This window comes from Phyllobates terribilis, unplaced genomic scaffold, assembly GCF_046119375.1.
Source record: "Phyllobates terribilis strain yellow unplaced genomic scaffold, ASM4611937v1 Scaffold_2__4_contigs__length_985480577, whole genome shotgun sequence".
Lineage (NCBI taxonomy): Eukaryota > Metazoa > Chordata > Amphibia > Anura > Dendrobatidae > Phyllobates > Phyllobates terribilis.
The window spans coordinates 920023898-920039593 of NW_027362762.1; the positions used below are offsets into that span (position 1 = coordinate 920023898).

A 15696-nucleotide genomic window follows, 5' to 3' on the forward strand; every position below is an offset into this window, starting at 1 on the left:
ATTTGTTTGTTAATGACCACAGCGTACATGTGCGCCTGCAGATTGCACTTACACTATCAGGTGTGGGGGTCCTTGTTTTCAGTTTTTCTTTACCTGCCACTCCCCCATCCAAGAAAAGCGGATGAAACTGATGACCAAACACTGATGAAACTCGGACCCTTTTTTGCATAGAAGTAAAAAATCAGTTACTTTGTTCCCTATTTCGTCCAAGGTTTCAGAAGTAAAAAAGATTTCTTATATCGCTAATGAAAGAATGAACCTCTACTTAGGAGAAGCAGGATACTGGAATTCACTTCTGCAGCATTTACTGCAAAATGTAACGTGTGCGGGGAGGACTCTATGCTAAAAAGGAAAGAATGTTCTCTACAAAGCAGAAGAGGCCAGAGGGTATAGCACGATCAATATAATAGGAGAAGAGCATTGGAAATAGTTGTGTCTTGACCAGTAGCATAGCTATAAGGGAGGCAGAGAGGGCAGTTGCCTTAGGCCCCCCGCTCAGAGAGGCCCACCCGAAGCTACCGCTACCCTCAAGTACCGATATAGTTAAGCTCTGCGGTGGAGCAGGGAGACATGATCGCCCTTGAACTACCTCTCTCCATTCTGTAGACCGCAGGTTGCTTTATGTCTCCTAAGGTGCCGATGCACGCACAGGACGTCAGAGTACTGGCGCTGCGTGATGAGTGGTATGACTGCGGGGGCATCATAAAGAAAGAGGAACCCTCATACAGTGTGGGGGATCCTGAAAGTGTTGGAGGGCTCCTCATACATTGTAGGGACTATTGTGGGGGCCCATCATAAAGTGTGGGGACCATTTTTTGGGGGGCAGGCTAATGTAGGGGCCATTATAGTTTGTGGGCCAATATACAGTTTGCGGACTACAGTATGGGCTATCATACAGTGTGGGGGACCGTCATACAGTATGGGGGGCTCATACTGTTGGTAGGCCCTTCATACATTGTAGGGACAACTGTTGGGGGATCCTCAAACTGTCAATTATACAGTTTAGGAACTACCGAGGGGGGCATTATGCAGTGTGGGGGATAATGCTGGGGCCATTATACAGTGTGGGAGCTAATGTCGGGGCCATTATACAGTTTGAGGGCTACTGTGGAGGCCATCAAACTGTGAGGACTACTGTGGAAGCCATTATACAGTGTGGGAGCCATTATACAGTATGACGGCTACTGTGGAGGTCATTATACTGTGTTTTGGGGAAGCAGTGGGGACATCATACTATGTATAGGGGAGCTATGGACCCACAATACTGTGTATAGAGGAGCTGTACATCAGGGTCACATGAACTGAGTCCACAGGTCCCGTCAGGTGACACAGAATTTCTGGAAATATTAACTGGAATTGGCCTCCCTGCTCTTCTGCTGCACTTCTATGTTGCTGCCTGCTTATGATTGGTCAGCATCATAGAGGAGGTAGAAGTGCACACCCCCAGTGAAAACTGACTGATAAAACCCACATGATGGATGCTAAAGACCACCCTTGAATTACAGTGATGTCCACCAGGGTCCTGTAATATCGGAATGAAATTCTTTCCACTTTAGGCCTACAAAAGTTTTTAAGCACATCCACATAGAGAGGACAACAGAAAAAAAAACCCACAACACAACAAGTCCGATTTTTTTTAAATTTATTTATGTAACACAGTGTAGAAAGCTATTAGTTCATAAGCAATGATTCTGTACAATCATCCAGCAGAAAGTTGTCATTAAGGAATCTCTGCTAATTGTCGACCAGCAGGGCACTTTTTTTTTTTGTTTAATTTTCTAAAAAAAAGTGCTTTGAATTATCAGAGACACATGAAACCCCATGAAAAAAAACTAGAGGGTACTGCAACACATTGTGTCACAGGCACATCCAGCACTGATAGGGGTTAAAGCTTAAAAGTTACATGGAAAAAAAAAAAAGAAAAGAAAAAAAAAAATATATATATATATATTTTTTTTGTTTGATTTTTAATTAAACGTCTGCAATTCCTAAAGTGTGCACATAAAACAGGCACAAAAAAACAAATGTGCGTGTGTTTCCATAATTTTCTACATCACTAACACGGCAGAACAATCTGTACAATAACACAGTAGAGAAGAAAAGTAACAAAGAAACAAAAAAATTGCAATGGAATTTTTAAAAAAATAAAAATAAAATTCGACTTTTTTTTTCCTTTAAAATGCATAGCGGAGGTGGTAAAACAAATGTACTAGGAAGCATAAAACCTCACATACACATAATGCATCCCCAATCGTTTTGTAAAGCGGTTTTCACCCCGGAATTAATTTTTTTTTTTTTTTTTGTCACAACTCACAAGAATAATATACAACCTGGTTAAAGATCTACATGATAAATAAGGGAGAGGCAACTACTCATGCACTAGTCTTAAAACAGCTAAACTCTTTACAGTACACAAAAAACATTCATTGAATAATGTTATGTAAAGACTGAAATGTTAAGAGAATACATTACCGATTTTAGTTTATTAGTTCAAGCATCTACTTGTGTTACAGCACAGCTGTCAAAAGGCGAAAATGAGGAAATCATAAAACAGTGGTGATTTTTTTTATTATTATTATTTTTTTTTTGTCAAAGGTTTTTCTTGTTTTTTTTTCTTTAATTATTATTATTCTCTCAACATGATTTTTTTGTTTTTTTTCTGGTTCTATATTTATATATGTATATAGCTGAACACCGATGGGCAGTGAAGCAATCATTTGCTGTCCGAGACGATAGGCTGCTTGTGGTGTTCCTAATTCTGCATCTGTTCGAAGAACTTGTACGTGGGGTTCTCGTAGCCGTTTTGTTGCATCTTGGTCAGGTGACGTTCCTCGGGAGTCACTGCGGCATCAACCTGAAGGATGAACAGAAAACAGGTTGGTTGCTAATGTATCGGACAGTATTAAGTAGATATATAGCATAATATTTTCTTGTTCATTCTTCATGTTATTTCCTGTTCTTCAAGTCTTTTTATACGTTTACAGTACCTTGAAAAAGTATTCATACCCCATGAACGTTTCCACAGTTTTTCACCCACAAACTTACATTTATTTTGTTGGGATTTTATGTGATACCAACACAAAGCAGCAATGTTACATTGTTTTTTACATTTTAAAAAAAATATAAATCTGAAAATTGTGACTTGCATTTGTATTCAGCCCCCTGTAGTCTGATACCCCTAAATAAAATCCTGAGTGACCAATTACCTCCAGAAGTCACATATGTACATTGAGTCCACTTGTAATTTATTCTCAGTACAACTACAGCTGTTCTGTGAAGGCCTCAGAGGTTTGTTTGAGATCATTAGGGATCAAAGAGTATCATGAGAATCAAGGGACACACCAGACAGGTCAGGGATAAAGTTGTGGAAAAAGTAAAGCAGGGATAGGGCTATTTTTTTTATAACCTCTCTCTGAACATCTCATGGAGCATTGTTAAAAAATAGAAGGAATATGGCACAACTGAAAACCTACCAAGACATGGCCGTCCATCTAAACGGACATCCCAAGCAAGGAGAGCACTAAAACGAGAAGCAGCCAAGACTGGAGGAACTGCAGAGATCCACAGCTCAGGTAGGAGAATCTGTCCACAGGACATCTACTAGTCATATACTCCACAAATCTGGCCTTTATGGAAGAGTGTCAATAAATAAGCCATTCTTGAAAGCAAGCTATAAGAAGTCCAGTTTGCAAAAATCGATGTAGGGGACAAAGCTAATATAAGGAAGAAGGTACTCTAGTCAGATGAGAGCAAAGTGGAACTGCACATAATCTTGAAAACACCATGCCCACCGTCAAACATGGTGGTGGCAGCATCATGGTGTGGGGGTGCTTTTCTTCAGCATGGTGATCACCAAGACAGAACGCCCTATGTAATTTTAGTGCATCTACACTTTGGTCATTTAACAGGCAACTTGCTGTAAATATTTTGGTAAATATACCCACTGATTGATCCAAAATTCAGATCATCACATGAGCTCTTTTATATCTACACCTACATGGTGGCTACTGAGACAGAACTTCCTTGCAACACTTCAGTACATGCGGTCACGAAAATAGAACTTCCTGTGAGCATTTTAATACACCCACATATCGCTCATTAAGAGGAACTTCCCATGAGTATTTTAATAAACATACCGACCTGACAGTCAACTTCACCTGAGCTCTTTAATAGCCATACCTGCATGGTGGCCACCATGACAGAACTTCCAATAAACCACTCAATACATGTATAAACATAAGCGATCCTCAAGTCCGTGTATTTCAGCACATGCATATTCATGGTGATAACGAAGAAAGAAGACAAGTATTTGTATGGTAGACCTTAAGTAGCTAAGTCTGTATAATTTACTAAAACTTACCCCACATATTATGTTGGCTGGGTGCACCACCAATCTAATGTTTATGGGAACTTCCCAAAAGACCTCATGACAGATGTTGGGGAAAAGGAACATTGGCATGATGGACTTCTACCATTACTTCTCTCCAACTCAAAGTTGAATAATCATAAATGACTAGCTAACCAGACTGTGCAAGTATACAATGTAGCTGGGAAAGATAGCTGTTGGCTGAATCAGCATTGGGCCAACAGTCAGCTTATGCCTATGGCTTAAAGACAATCAGTCAGTAGGATCAACCCTCCCAGCCGTCTATATGGGCACATAGGTCATAGAAAGCTGAATAAAATCATACCTTGTTATCTGCGATCCGATGTCTTGGTCCAGAGAAATCCAAATTTTTCTTATATGCAAATGAGCTATTAGGATCTATGGGCCGGACAAAGATCTCCCAGAGAATCTACCTCCAGAGCTTATTTTAAATGAAAGAGGAATTTACCAGTATGAGACATGTAATGACTGACACTTTGCTCTCATAATCAAACTCAGCTCTGCTGTGAGATCAGAACTTGTATAGATAAAACTGGAATGACAATAAGCACAACGGGTTCTTATCCGGTTTACAAGAGAAAAAGTAAAACGAGATTTTCTCACCTGGAAGGGTTGTGACAGTCACAACCCTCTTGTAAACTTGTATGAAATCGGCTGCTGCAGATCCACCAAAAAGATGGGGTACAAACTTGGAGGTAAAAGTGGATGTTAACCCGCGATGTCGATGATCCAAAATATAAGAGACCAGATGCAGTATGAATCATACCTCTTCATCAGTACAAACCACAATGATCATACACACGTTGACAAATAAGCATCCATACTGCATTTGATCTCTTATCGTATATTGGATCCTCGGCAATGTGGGTATACATCTACTTTTACCTCCAAGTTTGTGAGATCAGAACTAACACATTACAGCAGAAGTAAACTTTGTCTCATTACAAACACATTTGCTGCAGCAGTAGTCCTCTCATAGTGCTTCAGCTTCCATCTCACAGGCAGCCAATGTAGGAGTAGGAAGTACAGAAGAGCTGACAGCACTGAGAGAGGACATATGCAAATGTGCTTATTGTGTTTCTGATGAGAAAGTTCAACTCTGCTGTACAGTGTTGGCTATAATCAGGCACAGGTCTGCAGCAAAGCTGACAGCACTATGAGAGGACAACTGCTGCTGCAAATGTGTCTATAATGAGAAAACGTTCACTTCTGCTGTACTCTGTTAACTCTGTTGTACTGGGTTGGTTCTCATCTCACTGCAGAGCTGTGTGTGCTTATGACAGCAATGTGTCAGTCATTTCATGTTTCACACTGGTAACTCCTCTTTTCATTCAAAGCACCACTCCAGCGGGTTATTTTTTATTTCAGCGCTAGAATGGTGCCACTAGTGCAAGTTCCTCGACCCCAGTATTATACTCATCAGCCGCCGTCTTCAGCTGTTTACAGCACAGTTGCGGTCCCAATCTGCCATCTTGTGACCGCAACTTCTGACTGACCGGAAGTCATAGGTAACGGTCACAAGCTTTCTATGCAAGTTTATGAGAGCCTTGTTTTGGTTCTCATAAACTTACATTGAGTTGTAACTTCAGCAAACACTGGAGAGATCCAGCAGGTCACAAACTAACGAAGACTACCGCAACGGCGTGGATAACTTATGAAGACGGCAGCTGATGAAGGAAAATACTAGGGGCAGGGAACTTACATTAGTGGCACAACTGCAGTATTAAATTTAAAAAAACGCTGGAGTGGTGCTCGGGAGGCAAATTTTAAGGTTGATCTGTGTCCAGCCTATAGATCTAAATAGCTCATCTGCATATGAGAGCAGACTGTCAGTCATTTAATGTCTCACACTGGTAACGCCCCCTTTTAGTTAAGATAAGCTCTGGAGTAAGATTCTTGGGGAGATCTATGTCCGGCCCATAGATCTTAACAGCTCATTTACATATAGGAAAAATGTGGATTTCACTGGACTAAGACATCAGATCGCAGATATGAAGATATTATTCAACTTCCTATGATCTACATGACCATATAGACGGTTTAAGAGGGTTGATCCTACTGACCGATTCCATTTAACATGTTGCAACAAGACAAGTCATACTATGTAAGTCAGGATCATTTCACTTGAAAAAGCATCAGTGCAGATTTCATATCCTCTCCTCATGTGTAACGTGCATCTCCCCACATTTCCTTTTTCCAGGAAAACTATTAGGAAGTGGAGCAGACTAATGATGTTGCATCTGATGCAATGACACTTTACATTGCCAGCTCTAATAATCGCTTCTTTTCAATCTAATCACCCTGATGAAGCCGAGCAATAAGGCATACTGTTGGCCAAGTGATTAATGGATTGGCGTCAACTTTTTTCTGTTCTTTCCATTATTTATTTATTTTTTTGGGGGGGGGGGGGGGGTGAATTGCACAATTGCCGAATGATGAAGTCGTGAAAAATTAAGCACCATAAATAGAGATGGAATAACATCGGTAAGGGCCCTGATCCCTTTTTACATGGACTCTACTTAAAAGGGTTCTCCATCACTTTTATTTTACCATGGGCCTATGATGGTCTAAGAAAATCCCATAAACATATTTTCACCTAATGGACCCTAGTTGCTCCACATTATTGTCTCCTTACTTCCTCTTTTGGCAGAAGACATTTCGTGACCACTGTAGCTGCTGAATGATTGCAGTCGTCATGCACCATCTGAGCTGGAGGACAATCTCCTCTCTCTTCTGGCTTTCTTGGCACGTTACTGCTGGAGCCATGGGTGGATAGGTTGCAGCAGTCACGTGAGGTCCCCCACCTTAGGAGAAAGTGAGGAGAACAGTGGGGAACTGAAGAAAAAAAGCTTTATTAAAGATAATCCTAATATCAGCTGCACAGGGTCATCAAATGACCACAAGGTATGGTGGGTGTGAGAGACCCATTAGATGATACAAAGGAGCTCCGCTGTATAAATGCTTCACCGTAGCCAAACTCTCCTCTACACCAAAATGACTGACACTGATACCATTGCCTTACTCATGTATCACTTAAAGTGTGCCGTCTTTAAAATGCCACAAAAACTCTTGATGATCCAAAAAGTTGCATCAAACATAAATCATCCAAAGAAAACCTTCGAAATTGTCTTAAAGTATCTCTCGAGCTTCAGAGATGCTGTCATCGGTGGGGTTATGTGCACTGTGGATTTCTAGCAGTTGGTGCAAACACTCCTGCCAATAAAACCTTTATCATTTCACGTCTCGGACTTTAGTGGGTGAAAAAAACTTACCTCTCCTAGTTTAAGTAAGATATCCAGCCAAAGTCATGTCCAGGAGATGAGAGGGCAGCTGGCTGTTGGCTCCTATCTTCTCCAAACTATCAAACATGGCTGATTTAGCTATAAAGTACTAAACATATCTTGTCCCAGTCCTAGGAATCAGCCGTCAGGCTGCCACACATTAAATTTCGCATTGTGTAGTGGACATGTTACTGAATGACCACCTATGTAAGGCGTGTAGGATCTGAGACCCAAAGTCACCTGTCCTCAGGATTCTTGCTGATCGGTGGGTGTCCCACTGCTAGAACCCTCTCCAATCGGCAGATCGAAGAGCTTTTATCCCCCTTACATAATGATGCAGAAGGTTGGATCATCCTTCCATCCATCCTTGGAGCATCAGGGGGTCATCTATAGTATACAGATGAAAGACCATATTAAGGGGTAAAGCTCCACCTCCAGGACTTCATGACTACTTTGAGGGTGGGTTTTCTAAGTCTGGAACATTACTTTAAAAATTGTAAATGGAAATCTTTTTTTTCCCCAAGAGAAAGACAAAGCTCGATGGCCGGCTCGCTGACTGTTTGCATTGCAGGCGCGGTTAATGGTGTCTGACACTAACCAGCGACGACAGATTTCCCTGTCAGCTGCCGAGACATATAAAACAAAGCATCACCGGCTGATAGTCGGGGTCACGATAGACAGGTGCTCACCTCTACTACGCCGTGATGGATGGATGTATACTGCTTCTTCTTCAGCATCACCAGAGTGATTACTATGACGGTTGCTATGACAACACCGCCGACCATTAGACCAATTATTGCCCCCTTGTTAGAGCCGACTTCTTCAGCAAAGAAAACCTAAAAAAGGATACAGATAGATATATTTAGATTAAAGTTGCAATGCGAAGTAATGTATGTATATACCCTGTGATCATTCACACCATACCATTTCCTTCTTTACATCCCCCCCCAAAAAATGAACTGGAATATAAGTTGGTATGCATGCAAAATATAGAAGCATGTTCACACTAGTCACTAAACAGACAAAACCTAAAATAGAAACAAAATGAGCCATTACCCTGCTTTAAGTAAAAGCAATGGTGCATATACAATTAATGTTACTGACAGGATCTGTCAGGTCTCATGCACGGCTGGCGGGACCTGTCAGGTCTCATGCACGGCTGGCGGGACCTGTCAGGTCTCATGCACGGCTGGCGGGACCTGTCAGGTCTCATGCACGGCTGGCGGGACCTGTCAGGTCTCATGCACGGCTGGCGGGACCTGTCAGGTCTCATGCACGGCTGGCGGGACCTGTCAGGTCTCATGCACGGCTGGCGGGACCTGTCAGGTCTCATGCATGGCTAGCATGACCTGTCAGATCTGTCTGTGGTACAGTATCTGACCTTGTGAGCGGCACCGGGTAACCCTCTGAAATGGGTTTTCCACTAAAACAGGACAAGTGACAAATCTATGATTGCTCTGAGTCCCCTGAGATCCTAAAAATAGTGCACGTGTGACTGCCACTCCATTCACTTCTATGGGATTGACATATAGAGAAACATACAGAGCAGTAGTTGGGCATGAGCACTACCACTCCCATTCACACAGGGAACCTGGGACTCCTCTTTTTTTTTTTTTTTTTTAGATCTTAGGGTTACCTATTCTGAGCTTAGCTGACAAGTGTATTTAGCTTAAAAACCCCATTAATATATAACATTCGCTCTTGTTTTCTTTCTACAGCTCTATTGCAGGCCTGTGTGTCTCTATGGTAACAGACAACAAACAAACCCTGCGTAGTCGGGTCCTGCAGATATACTTCCTTCCCTCTGTCTCCTACTTTACGTTAATGTATGTGTAGTAGCAAGATGTTAAAGGGGTTGTCCAGGACTCTAACATTGATGGCTTATCCTTAGGATAGGTTGTCAATGTCTGTTCGGTGGGGGTGCGACACCCGGTACCTCCGCCGATCAGCTGTTCTCGGTGTCGGCCAGGACTACTCAGTTATGGAGCTGCACAGCACAGGTCAGCTTCGTCAACTGTACAGTGGCCACCGTCAATGTTAAAGTCCCGGACAACCCCTTTAAGGTCAGATGACAGGGAGCGTGACTGCTTCTAATATCCATAGATTTCATAGTACATTCTTTATTTTTGCCCCTAGGTTTCTCACTTTTATGTGTCACTGATAAAACCTACCAGCTTCTGGTGGTGCACCTCATAGCCGGCATCCATTTTCATTTCAGAAATCTCTTCAGTCTTAATGTTGGTAAGGCCTGATCCTGTATTTAAAAGAAAAGACAAAAAAAAGATAAAGTAACACATAAAAGGTTACCAGAGACACCACAGACTCCAGTGCCTTAGGTTAAACTTTTACAAAACATAAAAAATGAACCTCCCACCCCACGTTGGTAATGATGATGTATAGGGCGCACTTAATTTTAACAGGTGAGCTGTCGATAACATTTCTGGAAAATCTATAATACACTGTACATCATTCCCCGGTAGAGATAGGTGAGTAAATAAATTAAAAAGGTTGTCCAAGTTATCACCTAGCCACAGGATATGTGCCAAGCTGATTGGTGAGGGGGTCCGACCAATGGGACCCACAATGATCAGCAGAACAAAGAATTTTTAGCCCCAATACATAATGGCATGACAGGTCGGACGCCCGACTGCCGTGCCAATCTTCTCGAAGCTGAGCGCAGAGCTCAGCAGCCCGATAGAGAATGAATGGAGCGGTGGTCCAGCACAAGCCCTACTGCTCCATTCTAACAGGGATAGGAGACCCCCCCTGTTCTACTGGTTGGTCAGACCAGCACTGATCAGCAGAACAAAATTTTTATCCCCAATACATAATGGAATGATAGGTCGGACGCCCGACTGCGGCGCCAATCATTCTCGAAGCTGAGCGCAGAGCTCAGCAGCCACATGGAGAATGAATGGAGCGGTGGTCCATCACAAACCCTACTGCTCCATTCTAACAGGGATAGAAGACCCCTGTTCTACTGGTCGGTCGGACCCACACTGATCAGCAGAACAAAATTTTTATCCCCAATACATAATGGCATGATAGGTCGGATGCCCGATTGCCGCGCCAATCATTCTCGAAGCTGAGCGCAGAGCTCAGCAGCCCCATAGAGAATGAATGGAGCGGTGGTCGAGTTTCATTCTAACAGGAGTCAAAGGCCCCTGTTCTACTGGGCGGTCGGACCCGCAACTTTGTGAACAGGTGATAAGTGATAACTTGTTGTCACCTGACAACTCCTTTAAACTAAACTTCAGGTTCTTTTACAATGGAAGAAACGGTCAAAACATATTTAGATTGGAGGATCTTGATTGCATATTAAGACCATAACTGAATATGTGGGTGGTGTACTAAAACACTGGGTCCTTAAAGAAAAAAACCCCTTCTTTATGAATTGCGATAATCAGCTGATCACCACCGTTTCAGCTCCAATGGTCCAACTGCAAACAGAAGGTTTTTGTCAAGTGTCCAAGCAATGTATCGAGATGTGGAGGTATAGGTTATCGTGGGGCTCCAAAGGCCATGATGTCCATATGCCCTAACAGAGGCTTCAGACAACCCTTTAAACTATGGTTGTATGTAATAGTTCCATGGTCTCTGCCCCATAAAAATGTCCCTCATGAAAATAGTCCCCCCTACGAGCAAGGAATGGACCAGGATCACAACACACAGGATGGGAAACATGGGAACTTGAGCAATAAAATGAGAAAATGTAGTGATAAGAGCAGCTATGGGGTCTCCTTCTTAGTATGAATCTGTTTAGCTCCTTCATATAAAACTATAAGGATCTTCTTATCCCACAATGGTATATGAATCACTCGAGGACAATCTGTAGAAATATCCCCCATCTATTCTTAAATTTGATACTAGAAGATACCAACCTAAATGATCATGGCGGTCCCTGAAGTTAGACCCCAAATGATCATATATCTAACTAATCCTCTCTGATGAAGCAATATTCTAATGTTATTTGGATAAGTTAGCACATCCTTCACCCATCTAGAAGTGAAAGGGAGGTTTAATCCAGTAGAAAACCTAAGGCCAGAAATACCTGCAGGAGATCATCATGGCTTCTACATACACCAGCAATGGTGTCTGCCTATCAATCCAGCAATATACGTGGTATCCCTGATTCCCAATATCACAATATGGCCACAAACCATCTGGGGTCTCCAGAAGGTCACTTGAAGTTAAGAGGTCCCTCAGAAAACGGACACTGCACAGACAGAGGGCGGCTTTCATAATGTAAAGTGTTTTCTTCCTGAGTTTAAGAGCATTCATTGTCAACACAAATCTATTATCGCGCCATTTACCCGGGGAAATGAAGCATGAATTTGGCAGGCTCAGATAGACAAGCACTGCATATGCTGGAACAGCGTGGGGGGTTGTGCTCGCTGGAAAGGACAGACTCATATCATTCATTGTATTCGGTTTGGGTTGCATCATTAACAACACGAGCAGATGACACCCAAATACCTATTCTACCAGCCTAACACTTCTACATCAAAAAATGAGGGTGGTAAAAGCACCCTGCTTGTATAGTACAACATGCAACATTTTATTTTACATTTTTTATGCAACTATATAGAAATTTATAATTAGAAAAAGTCCCATGGGCATGATTAATTAATCAAAATAGGATCATTATAGATCATTAGTGCATATAGTATATAGCTAGATACTCCAAACAAAGGAGTAGCTTTAACACATCACATACATTTTTATTGAAAAAATTGATTTAAAAACCACACAGAAGTAAATATGATGGACAGAATGGCAACACAAAAAGGTCCGGGTACAGGCACAAATGACCAAAGGTTTGGTCACCAGACGATCGACAAGTCTGAAATAGGGAGCAATATAACACTAGTAGGAATTTGTATAATAAATATTAAATCATTTGTCTTTTATCCAAATATGAAAGTTGCGCCCTAAATACTGCTGAGATGCTCAAAAATAATTGACCTTACCCATTGTGTCAAGGGAAGTCTGGCCTGGCCCGGAGTGTAAAGGCTGGAAGTACTGCGCCCCTACGCATGTTTCGCGTGCCGACCGCACACTTTCCTTTGAGAGTTTTAAAGCTACTCCTTTGTTTCTCCTGTTTGATATACCATATATAGAAATTTATATAGTCACATTTCCCAAACTGATCCCTGATCACACGCAACAGGCTGACCTTTTCCAGCTTTCTGTAGCTCAATATTTAGCTTTGCTGTGTAGACTAGGACAGAGACAACAGAGTCATTTCATTATCTTTGAAAGTTGGTGGGTTTTATTTTTTTTTTTATGCAACTACTTACTTCTATCTTAAGTAAGAAAACATTGGGGCAGATTTATTAATACAGTCTAACTTTTATAAAAGTGGAAATTTAGACTGGACAGTCTTAAAAAGTGTCGGATTTGTCACAGGGTCTCATGCTGTTTGACATATTTGGGGCATCTTTTGACATTTTAGTCACCTATTAGTTGGCTTACTTTGTGCCAGAAACTTGTGCCTTAATTTTGGCACAAGGTGTCACATTCACATGAGCGCTCAGCTCGGCTGAGCATTTTCAATGGCTAGAAAGGAGAAAGTCAATGCCAGACACAACAAGAAGCAGCTTATCTCCCCCGAAAACAAAAGGGTTGGTTAAAATGCAAACCGCCCGAGACATCATCTGTTGGGAGAAGAGTCAAGATGCTTTCCGGCATATCAGATGATCTGCTGATCCCACTTAAATTGTTGGGTTTGATGACTTTATCCTATGTGTTCGGGAGGCTTTAGTGTGGAATTTTTGAGTAGTTCACATTGAACTCTTACAAAAAAAATAATAAAAGGTAAAAGTAAAAGCATCTCAAAGTATAAGTGTTAAATATAAAGAAAAGTAGAAAAAAAAAAAACAGATGTATTTCCACAAATATTAGAAAATAAAGGGAAAATAGCTTTCATATCCGAACTGAAATTGTAATTTTCAAACATTTTGCCACATTAAAATCTCTCTCTACACAAAAAACATTTACCAAAAAAACCTCTTCCAATAAAATGGAAGAGAAAACTATAAAAGCAATATACCGCTTCTTGTAAACTATTACCGCTGTCAGAAAGCAGGCTTTTCCTCTGCATAAATGCAGCTTTATTGTAGGCAGAGGAAAGGGTGTCCACCCTGGAGAGGGTGGACACATCAGAAAGTGCTTTCAATAATCAGGTTTTCTCTTGATGGCTGAATACAGAGAGACATTAGCCATGATGACAGTTTCATAAGAAAACGCCTTTATATCGTCAGCCGTATAGTCTCCCATAAAATAAGAAATGCTCATAGAGACTGGAAAATGTAACGACGAATAAATCCCTACAGCATGCGTTCCCGAGATGGATGAAAGCCTAGTATCGCTAATGTCGATGGATGCACTATAATCGGGGGAACATTTGGACAAGAAATATCAGAAATATACATTTTTATTGTGATCCTCCTGACCCTTTATTTTTTTAAGCTAATTAAACCAGTGGATGAAGCTTATAATATGTGGCACTCCGTCAAGTCTTCACACTAGGGAAGATGAAGGAAATCATGGAAGCTATGATGAGGTGGGACAGGTAGGAGAACGTTGATAGGACAACTAGAAGAACGTTGATAGGACAACTAGAAGAACGTTGATAGGACAACTAGAAGAACGTTGATAGGACAACTAGAAGAACGTTGATAGGACAACTAGAAGAACGTTGATAGGACAACTAGAAGAACGTTCATACGACAACTAGAAGAACGTTGATAGGACAACTAGAAGAACGTTGATAGGACAACTAGAAGAACGTTCATACGACAACTAGAAGAACGTTCATACGACAACTAGAAGAACGTTCATACGACAACTAGAAGAACGTTCATACGACAACTAGAAGAACGTTCATACGACAACTAGAAGAACGTTCATACGACAACTAGAAGAACGTTCATACGACAACTAGAAGAACGTTCATACGACAACTAGAAGAACGTTCATACGACAACTAGAAGAACGTTGATATGATAACTAGAAGAACAGAGATGGAGAGGCAGATGAAGCTCCGTTCACACTGATCTCAGGTGGGTCAGTCTGTCTGGGATCAATCTATTTTGAGACCTGACCCCTCCATATTTGAAGCAGAGGTGTAGAAAAGGAATGACATTTGGAGAAGAGAAGACACCTAACGATAAGTATCTCTTCATTATCTAGGATCTAACATTGGGGTCTTGATGTAGAAGAGACTAGACATTAGAGCTATTGAAGGGGAAAGGGAAATATAGAAGAGGAAGGAGACCTGACAAAGTGAATTAGCTATGCAAAAATAGCCTTAAAGGGGTTACCCAATGCTTTACACAGGAAATGCTGCTCAGCCAATCACTAGCTGAAGAGGGTCATCGTGGCAGCCTGTCATTGGCTGAGCGGGTATTTCCAGGTACTCTTGGCATTTCGATGCAGGAACTGGAGCAGGGATATTAGGGAGAAGTATTAATTATTTTCTTTATTCCCTTGATAACATTGTTTTTGAAAAAAAAAAAAAAATTATCAGCTGTGATTAGAAAAATGGGTCAAGTAAATAAAGAAAAGCTACAATACACGAAAATCTATGGATAAAAGTGTTTTGCAGTTTATTAAAACAGATCCTTTTTATTCAAATATTAGACAAACCCCTTAAAAAGGACCAGTCACCAGGTCAAAAGTGATCAGTTTTTGCTCTTATTTTATTCCCGCTGCTCTCCTAACTATTCTACTTTTTTTTTCTAATCATATTGTTCCTGGCATACTGACCTTTTTACTTACTAATTTACATATTCTTTACATAAGGGGTGTGACTCACAGGATCCTCAGGGGCGTGTCTTTAAGCTGTGCTGCATAATTACTCTGAGCCACGCCCCCTTTGTAAGGACCATAACTATTAGCACTAAATAAAAAGACCCATATCTCTGGAACCGTAAAACGGATTGTAAAAAAAACTGGATTACTCACTCAGGAGAGCTGCGAGAATAAAATAAAAGCCCAATTTTGACCTTGTGACAGGTCCTCCTT

General features: G+C 41.3%; 1 protein-coding gene across 4 annotated transcripts in view; it reads right to left on the minus strand.

Moving 5' to 3' along the window:
- Positions 1 to 1625: 1625 nt before the first annotated feature.
- APP (amyloid beta precursor protein) overlaps positions 1626 to 15696 on the minus strand; it is a 248504-nt gene continuing 234433 nt past the window's right edge. For all 4 annotated transcript variants that reach the window (XM_073668274.1, XM_073668273.1, XM_073668283.1 and 1 more), the window contains 3 exons: positions 9840 to 9922; positions 8358 to 8504; positions 1626 to 2854 (listed from right to left, as the gene is read on the minus strand). In XM_073668274.1, coding sequence (XP_073524375.1) covers positions 2753 to 2854; positions 8358 to 8504; positions 9840 to 9922 — 332 coding nt within the window. In that variant the 3' untranslated portion in view covers positions 1626 to 2752. The remainder of the gene's footprint in view (positions 2855 to 8357; positions 8505 to 9839; positions 9923 to 15696) is intronic.